This window comes from Syngnathoides biaculeatus, chromosome 8, assembly GCF_019802595.1.
Source record: "Syngnathoides biaculeatus isolate LvHL_M chromosome 8, ASM1980259v1, whole genome shotgun sequence".
In the NCBI taxonomy this organism is placed as follows: domain Eukaryota; kingdom Metazoa; phylum Chordata; class Actinopteri; order Syngnathiformes; family Syngnathidae; genus Syngnathoides; species Syngnathoides biaculeatus.
Genome location: NC_084647.1, coordinates 31,298,052 through 31,316,252, shown reverse-complemented (window position 1 = coordinate 31,316,252; position 18,201 = coordinate 31,298,052). Strand labels below are relative to the sequence as shown.

Below are 18,201 nucleotides of genomic sequence, written 5' to 3'. Positions count from 1 at the left end.
GAAGAGCCACATTTTTTTACTGCGTTAAGGCAGAAACACAATATTCACGTCAAACAGCCGTATCATGCATAAGGATATCATTTCCTCCTCACACACACCTTTTCTCAGCTGGATTTATTGTAAATGTCATACACCAATAGAAGAAAAATCGACTCCTACAGAGTACCAAGACTACAGGCCAATAATTTTTTTAAAAATTAAATTGTGTGCTCTCTCTGAGAAACTACCAGTTCAACCATGTTTTGTCTTGTATGACACAATTCCCATCTAATGCAACACTAAAATACTCACATGATAGGAGGTCTGAGTGCAACTGTGAATCAGTAGCCATGCTCGTGACAGATATTCTCTGTTCAACAGTGTGGCGGGACAATTTAAAGTCTGATACAATCTGTTTAAGATTTTTGTTTTCAGGACACATTTCAGCAACATCACTGAAGCATTTTTAATAAACTTCTTTCATTCTATGGCTTTTGGGCCCTTCCAATGCTCCAAGCCACTGGATATGATGCAAGCATTTGTCTCTGGATGCTTCATTATTTAAAAAAACAAAAAACAAAAACAACCTCTGCATGTGCTTTTCAAGTGACTAACTTGTGACGGGGAAGTTCATTTTCTTTTGGAAATTTCAGGTCGATATTAGTGTGTCGTGAGCTGAAGTAAAGATTTGAAGCAGCAACATGTAATAGACGTCTGAAACAAAGGGCAGAGTAGCTTTCTGTTGCGCTCAACTTAAAAATAAAAAATAAATTTAAAAAAAAAAAAAACCTCCTCTGGTAAAAACGTTGTTCATCCACATATTTTTAACTGGATTTTTCCCGGACATTTTGAGAGCGAAATTAACAAATTATCCAAAGATCACCATCTGATTTTCATTGAATGGGAAATCCTGCTTTGCGAAAATACCGTGCTAACCTTTCCTGCTGTGGTCACGTGACTGTAGTCGGGAGATCCAGGGGAGACGGCTCGGGGTTAAATCTTTCTTCTCTCGTTGCACAGCTTAGCTGGGTTGCGGAATCAGTAAAACCACTCTTCACTAGTCGCCATAGCGTTTGTTCCCCCTTCTCAACCTCCTGTTGAGCAGTCCCATATCAAACTCAAGCAAAGCTCACACGCCATTACCGTAATAAATGCAAGCAACGCTTGCTCGCAACTACCGTAATGAACTCAAGCAAACCACATGAGTGTATATGTAAACGGGAATTTGGATAGGCTTTCGTGTATTAACAAGAGCCGCACAAAAGAAGTCAAAGAGCCGCATGCGGTTCGAGAGCTGCGAGTTGGTCACCCCTGGGATATTGAATTGCTTAGAGGTAGGCATCTTAATCCAGTCTCGGCTGTTCATAATCATAAGTAAAGGTCACACTCCCAACCAATACATGTACCTCAAATCAATTTACAATAGTTAAAAAAAAAAAAAGAATAATACTAAGCATACTACTAGAGTAGAGGTGATCAAAGAGACAGGCACAAGAGTATTTGGTGTATCTTCTGGTAGGAAAGGGGAGGAGGAGACTTGGTGGTGTAACCCCAAAATACAGGAAGTCATACAAAGAAATAAGTTGGCAAAGAAGTGGGACACTGAGAGGACTGAGGAGAGGTGAAAGGAATACATTGAAATGCGACGTAGGACAAAGGTAGAGGTGGCGAAGGCAAAACAAGAGGCATATGACGACATGTACAGCAGGTTGGACACAAAAGGAGAAAAGGATCTCGACAGCTTGGCCGGAAAGGAAAGAGGTGAGACAGGCTCTCGATGGACAGCAGAAGCTCCCGGAAGACTGGACTACGACAGCCAAGGTGATCAGAGAGACAGGCAGGAGAGTACTTGGTGTGTCTTCTGGTCGGAAAGGGGAGAAGGAGACTTGGTGGTGGAACCCCAAAATACAGGAAGTCAAGGAAAGAGATTCGCGAAGAAGTGGGACACTGAGAAGTGGAAATGTGTTGACTGGTGCCAGTAGTGTGCTAAATAGATGGAGAGAATACTTCAAGAAGTTCATTAATGAAGAAAATGAGAGAGAAGGAAGAGGAGAAGAGGCAAGTGTGAAGGACAAAGAAGTGGCAATGATTAGTAAGGAGGAAGTTAGATAGGCACTACAAAGGATGAAAAATGGAAAGGCAGTCCTGATGACATACCGGTGGATATATGGAAGCAATTTTGGAGAGATGGCTGTGGAGTTTTTGACCAACTTATTCAACAGAATACTAGCGGGCAAAAAGAATGGAGGAAAAGTGGACTAGTTCCCATTTTTAAGAACAAAGGCGCTGTTCAGAGCTGTGGGAACTATAGAGGAATAAGGTTGATGAGCGACACAATGAAGTAATGGGAAAGAGTAGTGGAGGCTAGACTCAGGACAGAAGCAAGTATCTGCGAGCAACAGTATGGTTTCATGCCTAGAAACAGTACCACAGATGTATTATTCGCCTTAAGAATGCTAGTCCAAAAGTATAGAGAAGGTCAGAAGGAGCTACATTGTGTCTTTGTGGATCTAGAGAAAGCCTATGACAGAGTACCAAGAGAGGAACTGTGGTACTGCATGCGTAAGTATGGTGTGGCAGAGAAGTATCTTAAAATAGTACAGGACATGTATGATGGCAGCAGAACAATGGTGAGGTGTGCCTTAGGTGTGCCAGAGGAATTTAAGGTGGAGGTGGGACTGCATCAGGGATCAGCTCTGAGCCCCTTCCTGATTGCAGTGGTAATGGATAGGTTGACAGATGAGGTTAGACTGGAATTCCCTTGGACCATGATGTTCGCAGATGATATTGTGATATGCAGTGAAAGCAGGGAGCATGTAGAGGGACAATTAGAAAGATGGAGACATGCACTGGAAAGGAGAGGAATGAAGATTAGCCGAAGTAAAACAGAATATATGTGCGTGAATGAGAGGGGTGGGGGAAGAGTGAAGCTCCAGGGAGAAGAGATAGCGAGGGTGGACGACTTCAAATATTTAGGGTCAACAATCCAGAGCAATGGTGAGTGTGGTAAGGAAGTGAAGAAACGGGTCCAAGCAGGTTGGAACAGCTGGCGAAAGGTGTCTGGTGTGTTATGTGACGGAAGAGTCTATGCCAGGATGAAGGGCAAAGTTTACAAAACAGTGGTGAGGCCGGCCATGATGTACGGATTAGAGACGGTGGCACTGAAGAAACAACAGGAAGCAGAACTGGAGGTGGCAGAAATGAAGATGTTGAGGTTCTCGCTCAGAGTGACCAGGTTGGATAGGATTAGAAATGAGCTCATTAGAGGGACAGCCAAAATTGGATGTTTTGGAGCCAAGGTTCGAGGGAGCAGACTTCAATGGTTTGGACATGGTCAGAGGCGATTGAGTGAGTATATTGGTCAAAGGGTGCTGAGGATGGAGCTGCCAGGGAAAAAAGTGAGAAGAAGACCAAAGAGAAGGTTGATGGATGTTCTGAGGGAAGATGTGATGGCAGTTGGGGTTAGAGAGGAAGATGCAGGAGATAGGCTACGATGGAAAAAGATGACACGCTGTGGCAACTTCTAACAGGACAAGCCGAAAGGAAAAGTTGACATAAGTCAATTAAATTTATAAAGTCATCAAAATAATCAAAACCTTTCTGACTCTGTGAAAAGGTATTTGCCCTTTGAACCTAATATCTAGTACCAGGGGGAAATTTGGCAGCAATAACTGAAATTCAGTGTTTTTCTGGTACACCGCATAAATCATTGTTCCATCAATCTAAGGAAGGTATCCTGGTCCTCAGGCAGCAAAGCAGCCCCAGACAGTCGCACCGCCACTTGCTTAACTGTTGCCATAATGTTCTTTTTGCCAAATGCTGTCATTTTTACAGCAGATGTAATGAGCCCCACACCTTCCAAAAAGTTCAATTATTGACCCGTCAGTCCACAGAATGTTTGTTCAAAAGTCTTGGAGTAATTTTAGTTCGTTGTCCACTCCTAAGGTTTGCCTCTGTTCCCAGTTTTCTCTAGTTATGGGTCGTGCCTCTGACAGTGGTTTGCTGGACCCCAAAGCTTTCAACATGGCTTTTACCGTTTTCCAGACTGATAGATTTCAATCCCTTTTTTTTCTCGTTTCTTCTTGTATTTTTTTGGAACATGGCATGATGCATTGGTTCTTTGGATCTATTAGCTTACTTGATGTTCTCTGACAGATTCTATTTAAGTGATTTCTTGAATCAACAAGTATGGTGGTAATCAGGTTTGGCTGATTGTGGCTTGTTATTGAACTGAACCTATTCCATCTTTCATCATTCTATCGCAGGGCACATGGAGACAGACAACAGTCGCACTCACAATCACATCTAGGGTCAATTTAGAGTCTCCAATTTATGCATGATTTTGGGATGTGGGAGGAAACTGAAGTGCCTGGAAAAAATCCCACGCAGGCATGGGAAGAACATGCAAACTCCACACAGGCGGGGCCAGGATTCGAAACCCGGTCCTCAGAACTATGAGGCCAACCCTCTACAGCAGCTCCACTATGCCGCCTGTATATATATATATATATATATATATATCATATACTGTATCCTAAAATATGCCAAACCTTGACAGCCAACCCGTGAGGGAAAACATGCCTATTCTAACTGCTCCAAGGTGCAACAAAAGTTGTGGGTGACTGAATTAGAGCATAGACTGACAGCCAGGCCTTATCGCCCAACATCGTGTGACTTCAAACATGAGTTTCTGGAAGAATGGTCAAAAATTCTCATTCTCTCCTAAACCTCGTGGGCAGCCTTCCCAGAAGAGTTGAAGCTGTGAAAGCTGCAACTGGTTGACTGACTTCATATTGAACCTGATGGATTAGGAATGGGATGTCACTTAAATTCAAAGGTGAGTCAAAGCAAGTGTAGGAATACTTTTGGAAATAAGAGTGTACAAGAAATACCTTGGTCGCTATGACATGGATTTTTCTATTCCTGGAGTGGAACATAGACCCCCATACTCAAGGGACTACAGTAAACTTATCAACAAACTTAGCTAGTTGATTCACGTTTACACAACTAACTTTATGAGCAACTAAGTTTCTTTTGGCTTGTCTCGTTAGGGGTCGCCACAGTGAAACACTTGTTTGATTCTCGACTCTTGGCATTTCTGTAATTTGGCATCGGAAAATTTACTGTGGTTGAGCATGTCATACTTGCAAAGATGCCACTGCTATTCCAAGTTGTAGACCAGCATTTTTTATCTCCTCATGTCATATTTTCATTTAGTCTACCACATTCAGTGATTGCAAATGTTCGCTACTATCTGTGAAGCCTAAGTACTGCTAAGGTTTGCCATTGAAAATCAATTTTGGCATGATAAAAAAACATTTTACACAAAAACAAGAATTTCCTTTGAACCATGCCCTTGAAATTTATGTACAAATATTTTCAAATAAAATCTTACTCGGATTTCTTTAATTTTTAAAAATTTGTCTTCAGATTTCCCCTTCCCTGTCTTTATCCAGTGAGTGACAATGCTTTTACAAAGTTGTGGACCTAAAACGTTCGACTTGACAATGCCCGTCTCCCGTCCACTATTTTGTCCTTTTTTGTTTTTCATCCACCTAACTTTCTTGTACTAGATGTCTTTACTTGTTTTTCATTTTGGCTATAGAATATAAATTCAGTTTTTAGTTTCATTTGCCAAACCATAGACTTGAGCTTATTACAGCCATACAATATTCTTTTAAATTGATTTGAACAGCGAGCAAATTTAACAATATTAATTATCATGAAAATGGTCACAATTCCTCTAATGACAAATGCAAACATTTCCTTTTGCTTGTACAAACTGTCATTATTGGAAGTTTGACAAGTGCTGAATCACATTAGTGCCATTTATTACATACGATCTTCTCTTGATAATAGTCACCAATTTGGATCCTCCAATTCTTGACATTTCAACTTATTCACTATCGGTCAATATCGGTCTATATTCGTCAACACATTTTCTTCTCAATGTGGCTAAGTTCATTCTCCCCCCCAGTCATTGTCCTCACCTAAATTTTATTTTTCTGGAGTGAAATACACTTTTACTCTGGTTGGAGCCATACATTAATTCTGAGTATTCCTCACTTTTCCTGAAACCAGCATTTATGTTGCCATGTCTCACCTTTCTCTAGTCATCTTGGAGAGACTGATGATATTAGATGATTGCTTTTCAAGTCATTTTCATTTTGACCATCAAAATTCATGTTTTTTCCTTCTCTGTGCCTATTCCTCGTCCCTCTCCCAAACCTCTACTTTATTTTTGTATGAGATCTCTTTTGTTATTCCCTTTTCAACTGCCCCTGCTTCTTTCACCCTCCTTCACACAGGTGGTGAGTCAGAGATTCCCTCAGAACAGTATTGGTGCTGTGGGCAGCGCCATGTTTCTGCGGTTTGTTAATCCGGCTATTGTATCCCCATATGAGGCTGGCATTTTGGAGAAAAAACCTATTCCTAGGATAGAACGGGGTCTGAAACTTATGTCCAAGGTAAGGAGATAAAAGGTTTGAATTTTTTTAAAAAGAAATTTAGTGAAGAGTAACAGCACTGCTTTCTTATTTTGTGTAATGGTTTGCCACTACCAAAGTGGTGCATCATTGCCATTCTTTCATTCCCACTGCAATGAGGGTATGAATGCATAAAGGCAATCACGTTAACTTTTTAAAATGCACACAGCTATTTTTAACTGTACTCTTAGCAGACAATGTATACAATGGGAAGAAAAACTGTGAAACCTTTCAGACATCCTAAATCTCTGCACGAATTAAAAAACTTAGATTGATAATTTCAATCACAACATTGTCTGTTTCAACATTTTGTCCATCATTAAGTAAACAATCACAGGACAATAAGGAAAAGTAAGCATACCCTTGGATTCATTCACTGGTTGACCATCCTTTGATAACAATAACGTCACACAAGTTTCCTGTTATTGCAGATCAAATGTGAACATTGATCAGAATGACTTTAGGACCATTCTTCTTTACAAAACTGTTTGAGTGCAGCAAGATTCCTGGGATGTATGATCAGAATAGCTCTTTTGAGGTCATACCAAAGTATCTCAGTCGAGTTGAGGTCAGGACTTTGGGCCACTCCAGAACATGCACATCGTTTTTGTGAAGTAATTTGGATGTTGATCTGCTTCTGTGTTTTTGGATATTTGTCCAATGCCAACACCCATTCTCTTTTGAGCTGCTTCTGTTGAACAAGCCAAAAGATCTGCAAAATATTTTGATAAACTAATTTTTTCCAAGGCTTGAGGAAGTAAAGCACGGCCATACCGTGATTCATCATACTTTACTGTTGGGATAAAGTTTTGATGCTTTGTATGCTGTGCCAAACAAACATGAGCCAAAGAATTCCATAATTGATCAGCTGCAGCCCAGGTTAACAACGTCCGTCACCGGCACCTTTAACCTGCAGGGTGCCAGAGAGAGTTGAAGCTCCTTCTGACTGGATTCTGCCAGATGTTTCCAGCAGCCCTTCACAATACATTTGGGCCTGCCACGTCAGACTGGCATCTTCTTCCACCATCAGAACCAACTCACTACCAAATAAATTGATCAGTTGACAGCTCTGCCCCTCTCTTCACCTGAGTGTCCAAGACATGCAGCAGCAATTCTGATGACATGGCCACAAAGTTGATCATCAAACTGCAACCTTGTATGTGATGGTGCCAAGTGCACAAGTGGACACTTTTAACCTGGGCATGGTGTTCATTATGGATAATCCGTGATGAGGTCAGAAGTCCAGTAACAGAACACCACTCAGTTTCTGATTGGGAGGAGCGTTCTTTTCAATCACGCCCTTCCAGGTCTCACTGTCATTGTCCATGTGAGTATTGAAATCCCCAGCAGAAGCACTGTCCAGTACTTCCTCAAAGGACTCCAAAAAGGGTGGGTACTCAAGATCTATTTTTCAAGCAGCCAGCCTCTCTCGATCTACAGAGTTGGAGGCTGAGTGTATTGTCACCGTGATAGTGGGAGATCGGAGTGGGGTGCATTGCTTGGACTGCTGTAAAAAAAGCAAGAGACAGATGATATGAGGCCAGCATGCGAGTACATCTCTTTGTGCACATGTGCAGTGACATAACAGAAGACACTAGGGTTGGGCAAACTGACTCTGTCAATCGACGCTTTCCTGAGGTCAACCAACACTGTCTCAGAGATCTATGTTGGGCACCCCTGCCCTAACGGGAATATATTGCAGTTGCACTTGAATAATGAATATACTTCATTAAAATGTTTTTGATTTACGTTCATTTAACCACCTAAATTCATTACAAAGAAATCTATGTAAAACCATGAATGCTAATATTCATTTGGTTATTTCCATTAATTTGGCATTTGCAGAGTATAGTCATTTCATTTTAGTCAATACATTAGAAATGTTAAGCATAATCAAAAGTACTAGAAACATGATCATTGATTTACTATTAACTGGAACATTTATTCAAATTACTGCCCAAAACATTCCAAATATATTACTACACATTTTACAAGAAAAAAGAAAACAAATATATTTATATGAATACAAAAATTATTTTATACAGCAATAATTGCAAAACGAAAACTGTTGAATGTTTGGGACCCTGTAGCATGAACAATGGCAAAAAGGATGGTCAGTCCTTACTTTGTGCCCAATAAACCGTGCGCCACATTAGACATCGTGCGGGCAGGAGAGTACTTGGGGTGCCTTCTGGTAGGAAAGGAGAGGAGACTTGGTGGTGGAACCCCAAAATACAGGAAGTCATCCAAGTGCCAGTGGTGTGATAAATAGATGGAAAGAGTACTTTGAGAAGTTAATGAATAAAGAAAATGGGAGAGAAGGTAGAGGAGAAGAGGCAAGCATGAATGACCAGGAAGTGGCAATGATTAATAAGGGGGAAGTTAGAAAGGCACTGAACAGAATGGGAAAAATTGAAAGACAGTTGGTCCTGATGACAGACCAGTGGAGGTGTGGAAGCATTTTGGAGAGGTGGCTGTGGAGTTTTTGACCAACTTATTCAATAGAATACTAGCGGGAGAGAGGATGCTAGAAGAATGGAGGAAAAGTGTGCTAGTCCCCATTTTTAAGAACAAAGGCGATGTTCAGAGGTGTGGAAACTAGAGGGGAATAAAGATGATTAGCCACACAATGAAGTTATGGGAAAGAGTAGTTGAGGCTTGACTCAGGACAGAAGTAGGCATACCACAGATGCATTATTTGCCTAGAGGATGCTCGTGGAAAAGTACAGAGAAGGTCAGAAGAAGCTACATTGTGTCTCGGTAGACCTCGAGAAAGCCTATGACAGAGTACCATGAGAGGAACGGTGGTACTGCATGTGAAAGTGTGGTGTGGTGGAGAAATATGTTAGAATAGTACAGGACATGGATGAGGGCAGCAGAACAGCGGTGAGATCAGAAGAATTTAAGGTGGATGTGGGACTGTATCAGGGATCCGCACTGAGCTCCTTCCTGTTTGCGGTAGTAATGGATAGGCTGACAGATGAGGTTAGACTGGAATCCCCTTGGAGTATGATGTTTGCAGATGATATTGTGATCTGCAGTGAAAGCAGGGAGCAGACGGAAGAACAATTAGAAAGATGGATGATGTGTATGAATGTAAGGGGTGGAGGAGGAAGAGTAAAGCTCCAGGGAGATGACTTCAAATACTTGGGGTAAACAATACAGAGCAATGGAGAGTGTGGTACCGAAGTGAAGATACGGGTCCAAGCAGGGTGGAACAGTTGGCAGAAGTTGTCTGGTGATAAGAGGGACAGTAAAGTTTGATATTTTGGAGACAAGGTTAGAGAGAGCAGACATAGATGGTTTGGTCATGTTCAGAGGTGAGAGTGAGTATATTGGTAGAAGGGTGCTAAGGATGGAGCTACCAGGCAAAAGAAAGAGAAAGACCAAAGAAAAGGTTGATGGATGTTGTGAGGGAGGACATGAGGACAGTGGGTGTTAGAGAGTAAGATGCACAAGATAGGTTTGGATGGAAAAGATGACACACTGTAGCAACGCCTAATGGGACAAGCCGAAAGGAAAAGACAATTCTTTGAGGATCAGTTTGCGGAATGAGTGGCTGTGTGAGTTCGGCTGCCTGCGGTATTTCATGGAGACACATTCAATTATCTTATAATCTTGCTTTCGATTACCCTCCACATCCATGGAACGTAGATTTTTTTTTTTTTTTTTACAACACTGGGATGTGCCAGTAATTTCTGTAAGTCTTCAGTCTTTTTTTAAACAGTGGTGATTCTACTTTGCTCATGCAGTCATATTCACGGCACAGCCAATGCTTAGAAAAGAAGCAACAATGCTGAACTTTCTCCACATGTAGGCAGTTTATCCAACCATGAAGTGTCATACGTCAACACTTTGACAGAGGGCTGCCGGATGTGGCGATGGCACTGAGCATCCACCCGGAGGGGGGCATGAAAGCCCCCCCTGGCCCTTCACGATCATTTTAGGTCTAAAGGATTGAGATACTTTTTCCTCCCACTGTGTGAGAGTGAGAAATATTTCAAGAAAATTAATTAATTTAGATTAAGAAATCTAAAATTTGGGGGAAAAATATGTTTCTTTCATATGGTTGAATTAATTTAACAGTTTGGAAAGGCTGAAGCTTTTGGACCCACATCCTCAGGGCCACAAGTGACTATTTGCAAAATGTTTATTTTTAATTGATTTCAGTTTGCACTCGTTTCCATGGTTCGTAAAAACTGAGTTTGAGGCTGTTGCCCCACTGCCAATGTAAGGCTGCAACATTCACCATTATCCTGTTTTGGAAACACACACACACACCACCAAGCATTAAGGGCAAATGGTTTGTCTTTATTATCAGACCAGATCATCTTAACAAGGGGCATGGTTATGTAAAAACACTCACTGCCTTAAAGCTTAGATCAGTGGAGGGCGCCCGTATAACTGGTTGTCCCTATAATCCTCAATCCCATTTTTTCCTTTAGATATTGCAGAGCATTGCCAACCATGTCTTGTTTACAAAGGAAGAGCACATGAGGCCTTTCAATGATTTTGTGAAGAACAACTTTGATTCAGCTCGGAGGTAAGTAGGCAGTTGACTCATGGTATTGACTAGTAACCGCCATTGCTTTCTTTACATGGTCAAACAGACTTGATCAATTTGTAGAACTAGTAAATAATGATGAGTGGAATTTTTACATGAACAAAATTTGTTGGTAACCACTTCTTCTGCCTCCATATCTGGAAAACGGCATTACATTCTAAGACTAATGAAAATCATTATTGACACATACAGTGAAGAAAATAAATATTTGAGCACCCTGGTCAGGGTTCATACAGGTCACGGAACGTTGCCTTTTCCAGGTCTTCGAAAGTCCGGTAAAAAAGTAAGTAAGTTTCTTTCGGCTTGTCCCTTTAGGGGTCGCCACAGAGTGTCATCTCAGATGAATGCACATATATGTTTGGCACAATTTTTACACCGGATGCCCTTCCTGACGCAACCCTTCTCAGAGAGTGGAGGCCCCATTAGGATACGAACCCACAACCCCTGGTTAACCAAACCAGTGCTCTAACCACTGAGATACGGGGCCTCCCCTTCAAATGTCTGGTAAAGACAAAAATATTTAGCTTGGGTTAGGGAATGTCATGGGATTTTCAGTCACTGTGTGATAGTGTACTGTGATAGTACTGTGACTGGCGGGATCGCACTTGCAAATCTGCAGTCGAGCACGAAAAATCATGCACGTAAAATTTGTTACGAGTAGAAATACATAGACATTCTCAGCGCATATGAAGCCCAATCCACCAGTGAACCACAGCCTGACTCTGACTGAAAAGTGGTGCAACTGGACGAGATTTATTTTCCCCGTCGTACTGCGTTATCTTGAAGTTGAAAACTTTTCCCCTCTACATGCTTTAGGAAAATATAGACCATCTACTGCGAACTTTCATCAATGGATTGACAATAGATACCGCTGTAAATTACGATAGATTATAACAATACATCATGATTGCCGACAGGAATGCTTGATACAATGTATCGCTAGTTTGTTTCCAGTAACGTCGATTATCCAAATACTGTTTCATATCATGTTCTATTAATATCAGTTGAAATTGGAAATTATAATTTCCAAGTTTTAAATTTTTGTATTTTAGTTATGTATTTGTTTATTTTTAATTTACAGTTATGTTATATTAATCTGTTAACAAGAAGTTTTAAAATTATTTTTCCCCCAATTTAGTAATATACCAGTAATCGATGTTTTTGAGTTTTAATTTGGAGTTATGATAATCTGTTTCTATGAAAAATCCTCCGAGTCATCATCACATCAGTATCATTGGACGAGCAGTATCATGTATGACTTATCTTTTTTATTGATTTTTGAATTTATATTGTTTATTATAAGTGATGTACAAATTATATATCTATATAATTTATTTTTGTTTTATTTTTTTATTTTCCTTCATAACGGATTTCAGATTCAAACTCAGCATAAAAACAACAGCAACAATGAAAATCTGATCAAATCAAAATTCTGCTCTCGAGCATTATCTTGCTGCCATAAGGATGATCACCCTCTAATCAATGCAGATTCAACTTCAGTGTACTGTATAATTATTGGTGATGACTGCAGTGGCTTCTACACCATGTTGGTCTATTAGTCTGGGTTGTAGGCAAGTTTGAAGCCCAAGGCTTGCTTGCATAAACCGTTTGTTACTGAAGAGTACGCTTACCTTACAACACAGCAGACAAGAAACCACTTACGAGCGTGCTTTACTGCCATGTTGTAGTGATAGGATAAGCAAACTCAAAGGCGAATGGCTTTGTAAAAGCATGCCCATGTCCCTGCTGATTACACGCAAAGCCAATGAGCTTATCAACAATACTTTTATACACTTGTAATTATAGTTTATATTTTTAATAATCAATGCATTTCACAGTCATTATGATGCACCTACTACATTAAGCTTTGGCACTTATTAAGTGGCAACACATCATATAGCTGAAATATTCATTGATTCATGGCATTTTAATTCTCTGGAAGTTTATGAACCCTGCCTGCTATATTGCAAGTTCTCCCACTGAGAAATCATGAAGGGGTCTAAAATTTTCATCGTAAGTGTATGTCCACTGTGAGAGAGAGATAATATAAAAAGAAAAATCCAGAAATCACAATGTATGATTTTTTTTAACAATTTATTTATATTATACAGCTACAGATAAGTATTTGAACACCTGTCTATCAGCTAGAATTCTGACCCTCAAAGACCTGTTAGTCCGCCTTTAAGTCCACCTCCACTCCATGTATTATCCTGAATCAGATGCACCTGTGTGAGGTCGTTAGCTGCATAAAGACACCTGTCCACCCCATACAATCTATAAGACTCAAACTTGCAACATGGCCAAGACCAAAGAGCTCTCCAAAGACACCGAGACAAAATTATTCAACTCCACATGGCTGGAAAGGGCTGCGGAGAAATTTCTAAGCAGCTTGGTGAAAAATGGTCCACATGACAAAACATGACGGTCAATCTCAATCGGAGTGGAGGCCCATGCAAGATATCACCTGGTGGCGTCTCAATGATCCTTAGAAAGGTGAGGAATCAGCCCAGGACTACGTGACAGGACTTGGTCAATGACCTGAAAAGAGCTGGGAACACCATTTCCAAGGTGACTGTTGGTAATACACTAAGACGGCATGGTTTGAAATCATGCATGGCACAGTAGATTCCCCTCCTTAAACCAGCACATGTCAAGGCCCGTGTTAAGTTTGCCAATGACTATTTGGATGATACAGAGGAGTCATGAGAGAATGTTTTGTGGTCAGATAAGACCAAAATTGAACTTTTTGGTCATAATTCCACTAACCGTGTTTAGAGGAAGACGAATGATGAGTTCCATCCCAAGAACACCATCCCTACTGTAAAGCATGTAGGTTGTAGCATCATGCTTGGGGGTTGTTTTCCTGCACATGGGACAAGACGACTGCACTGTATTAAGTAATAGGATGACCGCACCCAGGAGTGGCTCCATAAGGAGCATATCAAGGTTCTGACGTGGCCTCCCCAGTCTCCAGACCTAAGCCCATTAGAAAATCTTTGGGCAGAGCTGAAACTCTGTTTCTTAGCGACAGCCCAGAAACCGGTCTGATCTACAGAAGATCTGTATGGAGGACTGCCCCAAAATTCCTCCTCCAATGTGTGCAAACCTGGTGAACAACTACAGGAAACATTTGACCTCTGTAATTGCAAACAAAGACTACTGTACTAAATGTTATCATTAGTTTTATAAGGTGTTCAAATACTTATTTGCAGCTGTATCACACAAATAAATCGTTAAAAAATGATACATTGTGATTTCTGGATTTTTCTTTTTAGATTTATCTCTCTCACAGTGGACACGCACCCTCCATGATTTCCAAGTGGCAGAACTTGCAATATAGGAGGGTGTTCAAATACTTATTTTCTTCACTGTATGCATAATCACTACTTCTGACCAGAGTAAATACAAAATTAAAAAAACTCTGAAAAAACTCATAAACAAATACATGTTATATTTTTGAAGTGCAAAATAAAGGTCAGTTCAGTTTTTTGTTAGTGTCAGTATATCGTGGGAATATCATTTACTTTCTCCACACGTGGCGATATGCTTAAAATTTTAGCTATAACTCATTTTTCACAGAATTTGAAGATTGTATGCCCGAGAGTATTGTACGTTTTTATATGGCATTTGTACACCTTAATTATTTTGAGCAATATGTTTTATATATATATATATATATATATATTATATATATATATATATATATCACACAAATGATCAGATGGGACACCCCGATTTACACAATTTTTACTTTTCACATATGCAAATGCATCCCAGAAATATCAAAAACTCAACTGTTTAGCTAAAACCCTACAATCATAAAAAGTTGGAACAAAGTGTATATGATGATCCATTCATTTTATGACTGCTCATCCTAATAATATTTGACTACAGAAATTAAGTTATGTTTTGGCAAAATCTTTTTCTGACACCATAAGCAAGGAGACGATCTTGTCTTTGTGGATTTTTAGTACAAAAAGAAAGGAAAGTCTTTGTAAAGACAGGAAAAGGTACAAATATTGCGAGTTGTCGCCCCTTAATAAAGATCAGAGTAAAAGTCCTTTGGTTATATAAAAGTGAGAGACAAAGACAAAACAAAACATTTATTGATGTCCAGCTGTATACATATGGAGCCTGTTGAAACATTACATAACGAACAGCCTGACTGGGAGAACTAGAACCCACAACAAAATAAAACCTGTTAAAGTTGAAGGAAGAACTAATGTATATGTAAAACATAAATCTGCCAACACAATATAGTAAAGACAAACTGCACCATATTGCACTGCCAGACCTACCCATATTGCATTTGTTACTAATAGTGACTTATTCAAATATAATGTACATCAAAATCTGCATTGTCCTGCGTTTCAAGTCAATTAATGTTTTATTCCTGGTTTCAACAGTTTTTTCTTGGACATAGCATCAGACTCTCCTCCTAGTGACTCCGTGAACCACAGTTTGTCCTTCATCAGTGATGGTAATGTGCTCGCCCTCCACCGATTATTATGGAACAACCAGGAGAGAATTGGCCAGTACCTCTCCAGCAACAGGTCAGCATTATGTATCCCCTCTAGGTAAAAGTAACCAGACTAACTCCTTGATCTGTTAATTAATAAATCAGGACTTGAACTAGACTCCGATCCAAGTATGACTATGGTTTTTTGTTTTTTTGGGTTTTTTTTGTCCAATTCAGCCGTAAGGTCATGCAGAATGGAGGCTCTGTATCACTTTTATGTCAAAACAGTTTAACTGTGCCAATAGAGTTTTTAAGATGGCGCTGCTTTGGTGTTGGACTGTAGTGGGTATTTATTAAAAATCCATCAGTCGAACAGAACGTTTCTGGAGAGGAGTGAGAAAAGACGACAAAAGACAAATCAGTAACTGTAAACAAGAAAAGTACATTCTTTTATTTAGAACAATGACACATTAGATGAGTGTTGTTTGAGGCAGTAGTGCCACACCCTGTGAAGGAAAGACAGGACAAGAGAAGAAGCATGCAGGACAAGGGTCATGAGCACTTTGACGTACCAATTTACAGTGTAAGCTGTACAAATTTTAAAACGAGCTTTCAGTTGTATAAATATGCCAAAAGTGGTCCACTTGAAAGCTATGCATGAGTGACAGAGGTGTCCTGTATTTGCTGTGCCTGTATCACGGTTAGGTCACCCAATCAATTAAGAAGGAGCATCATGCACCTGACTCCACCCAAAAGCAGACCCACCAAGGCGCCATGACAACTGGCTGCCTGGAGGAGACTGGCGGGACCTGACGCCACCCCTCTAGGAAACCTCCGCCACTGTACATGGAAACCTGCCCCCTTTCCACCCACAGGAGAGCAAGATGCCCTTCCCAAAGACATAAATCCAGCAATCGCGGAAGTGCTACGCAACTACGGTCTGCTCCATAGGTCAGCGTAATCCCCGACTCCACTCCTGCACCCAGCCCACAGCAGAAGCGTAATGGGCTGAACAGAAAAAAGCAGAAGAGGGGCAAGCATGGCGCTGTCCAAACCAGGTTAGCAGCTAACATGCACTGGTCAGATCTCCCTTCAATCATAGTGGCCAACGTACTCTCGCTGGACAACAAGATGGGCTACGGTTTTCCCTCGTTTTTCACAGTTAATTGGAGCCAGAACCAACGGTAAAAAGTGAGAAATCTGGAAGCACCGGGGGATGTACGTTTATGTGGGTACCAGAACATTTGAAATATGAAACCAGTATTTCTACTTTGCATATTTGAGACAAACATTTTCAACAGTACAAGTGTCTGGTTAAATCTTTATTTATTAAAACCTTGTTATTTTTTTATTGCTGTATGTACGTAATCAACATTCTTCACACTGAGAATCTTTTGCTGGAGGTGCTGACAGTCTAACTGAGGTTTTTATCTGTGAGGAAAAATGTGGTGTTGTCTTTGATTTTCCTTCTGCTTCCAAATTCTCCTGGACAAGGACATAACCCTGTCAACACAATTGCTAAATTCATTAGCTCGTACTTTCTTGTCGTCAATGTGTTGTGCAAATTCTTTCTCCACATAACGATGGGCAGCATCATTGTCGCCAGAGGACGCCTCACCATACTGAGGCACTCTTCTAAGGCTACTTTTGAAATTGTTCAAACCAATCTTTGCTTGGCGCAAAGCCTCATCCTCTCGGCGTTGAATCCCTCCTTACACCTTAAGGTTCGTCAGCACTATCTTCAGCCTCTTCATCATCGGGCCGTTTTTCTGCAATCCGCTATCCACAAAGCTAATGCTGCTTCCAATCAAACAATGATCTAATTTTGTGGAGTCACCACACGTTTAGTTTCCTTAAGGTATTGAACTGATTTCACGGATTTTATGTAGCGCACCGTGGATTCATTCACTTCATTATGGTGTGCCATAAAAGCGTAACTTCTGCCATCTTATATCATATTCAAAACTTTTACTTTTTCGCTAATCGTCATCATCTTCCTCTTCCTCTTGGGTGCTTCGGAGGATGCTTTTGCATTAGCACGGTGCTTCGGCGGTATTATAGATGAAAAGTTATTGCGCAGTCAACAGCATAGAAAATGGCAGAAAGGAGGGACAAAGGAGAAGGTGAGACTGTTGCTGGGTGAGGCTTTGATGATGTGTAGCCAATAAGCTCATGAGATTAATCCAAACATGCTCTAATTGGACATGCCTTGTATCAATGCGTCTGCCCGCAGATTGCTAATATGGCTGTATTTTTAAATTTTTTAAGGGTTGGGGGGGGGGACAACGCAAAGCACCAAGGCCACAAAAAGTGAAATACGAAGTAGTGAGGGAACCCTTTATATCAGCTTTGTACATAAAATGTTTAAGTGAGTGCTGTGTCTTTGCTTTTGTGGAAACATGGGTCAACAATAGCGTCCCGAACCGTGCTATTTTGCCAGGCCAACGAACATGCGTAGGGAAGACAGAGTGCTCGTCGAGGGAGGGAAGACTCACATTGGGGGACTTTCTGCTTAAATCAGCGATGCCAGGTGCTGCAGTTGTTTGTGAACACTGTTAACCACTGTTGGAGTTGATCATCAAGTGCCGGCCCTTCTACTGATCAAGTGAATTTACTGCTGCTCCGCTGGCAGCCATTTACATCCCTCACCCTCAACTAACGACAGGCACTGGACAAACTCAATCAGCTCATTAGTGAGCAGCAGTAGCTGTCGT

At 40.7% G+C, this 18,201-nt stretch overlaps 1 protein-coding gene across 6 annotated transcripts in view; it reads left to right on the top strand.

The window, feature by feature from the left end:
• Window positions 1–18,201, top strand: part of nf1a (neurofibromin 1a) — a 261,091-nt gene that overhangs the window by 156,631 nt on the left and 86,259 nt on the right. For 4 of the 6 annotated variants that reach the window (XM_061826400.1, XM_061826398.1, XM_061826399.1 and 1 more), the window contains 3 exons: window positions 6,288–6,446; window positions 10,910–11,007; window positions 15,435–15,581. In XM_061826400.1, the coding sequence (XP_061682384.1) occupies window positions 6,288–6,446; window positions 10,910–11,007; window positions 15,435–15,581 (404 nt within the window). Of the gene's footprint in view, window positions 1–6,287; window positions 6,447–10,909; window positions 11,008–15,434; window positions 15,582–16,192; window positions 16,658–18,201 lie in introns of those variants that run through there. The other 2 variants (XM_061826401.1, XR_009795929.1) reach the window with 2 other exon arrangements.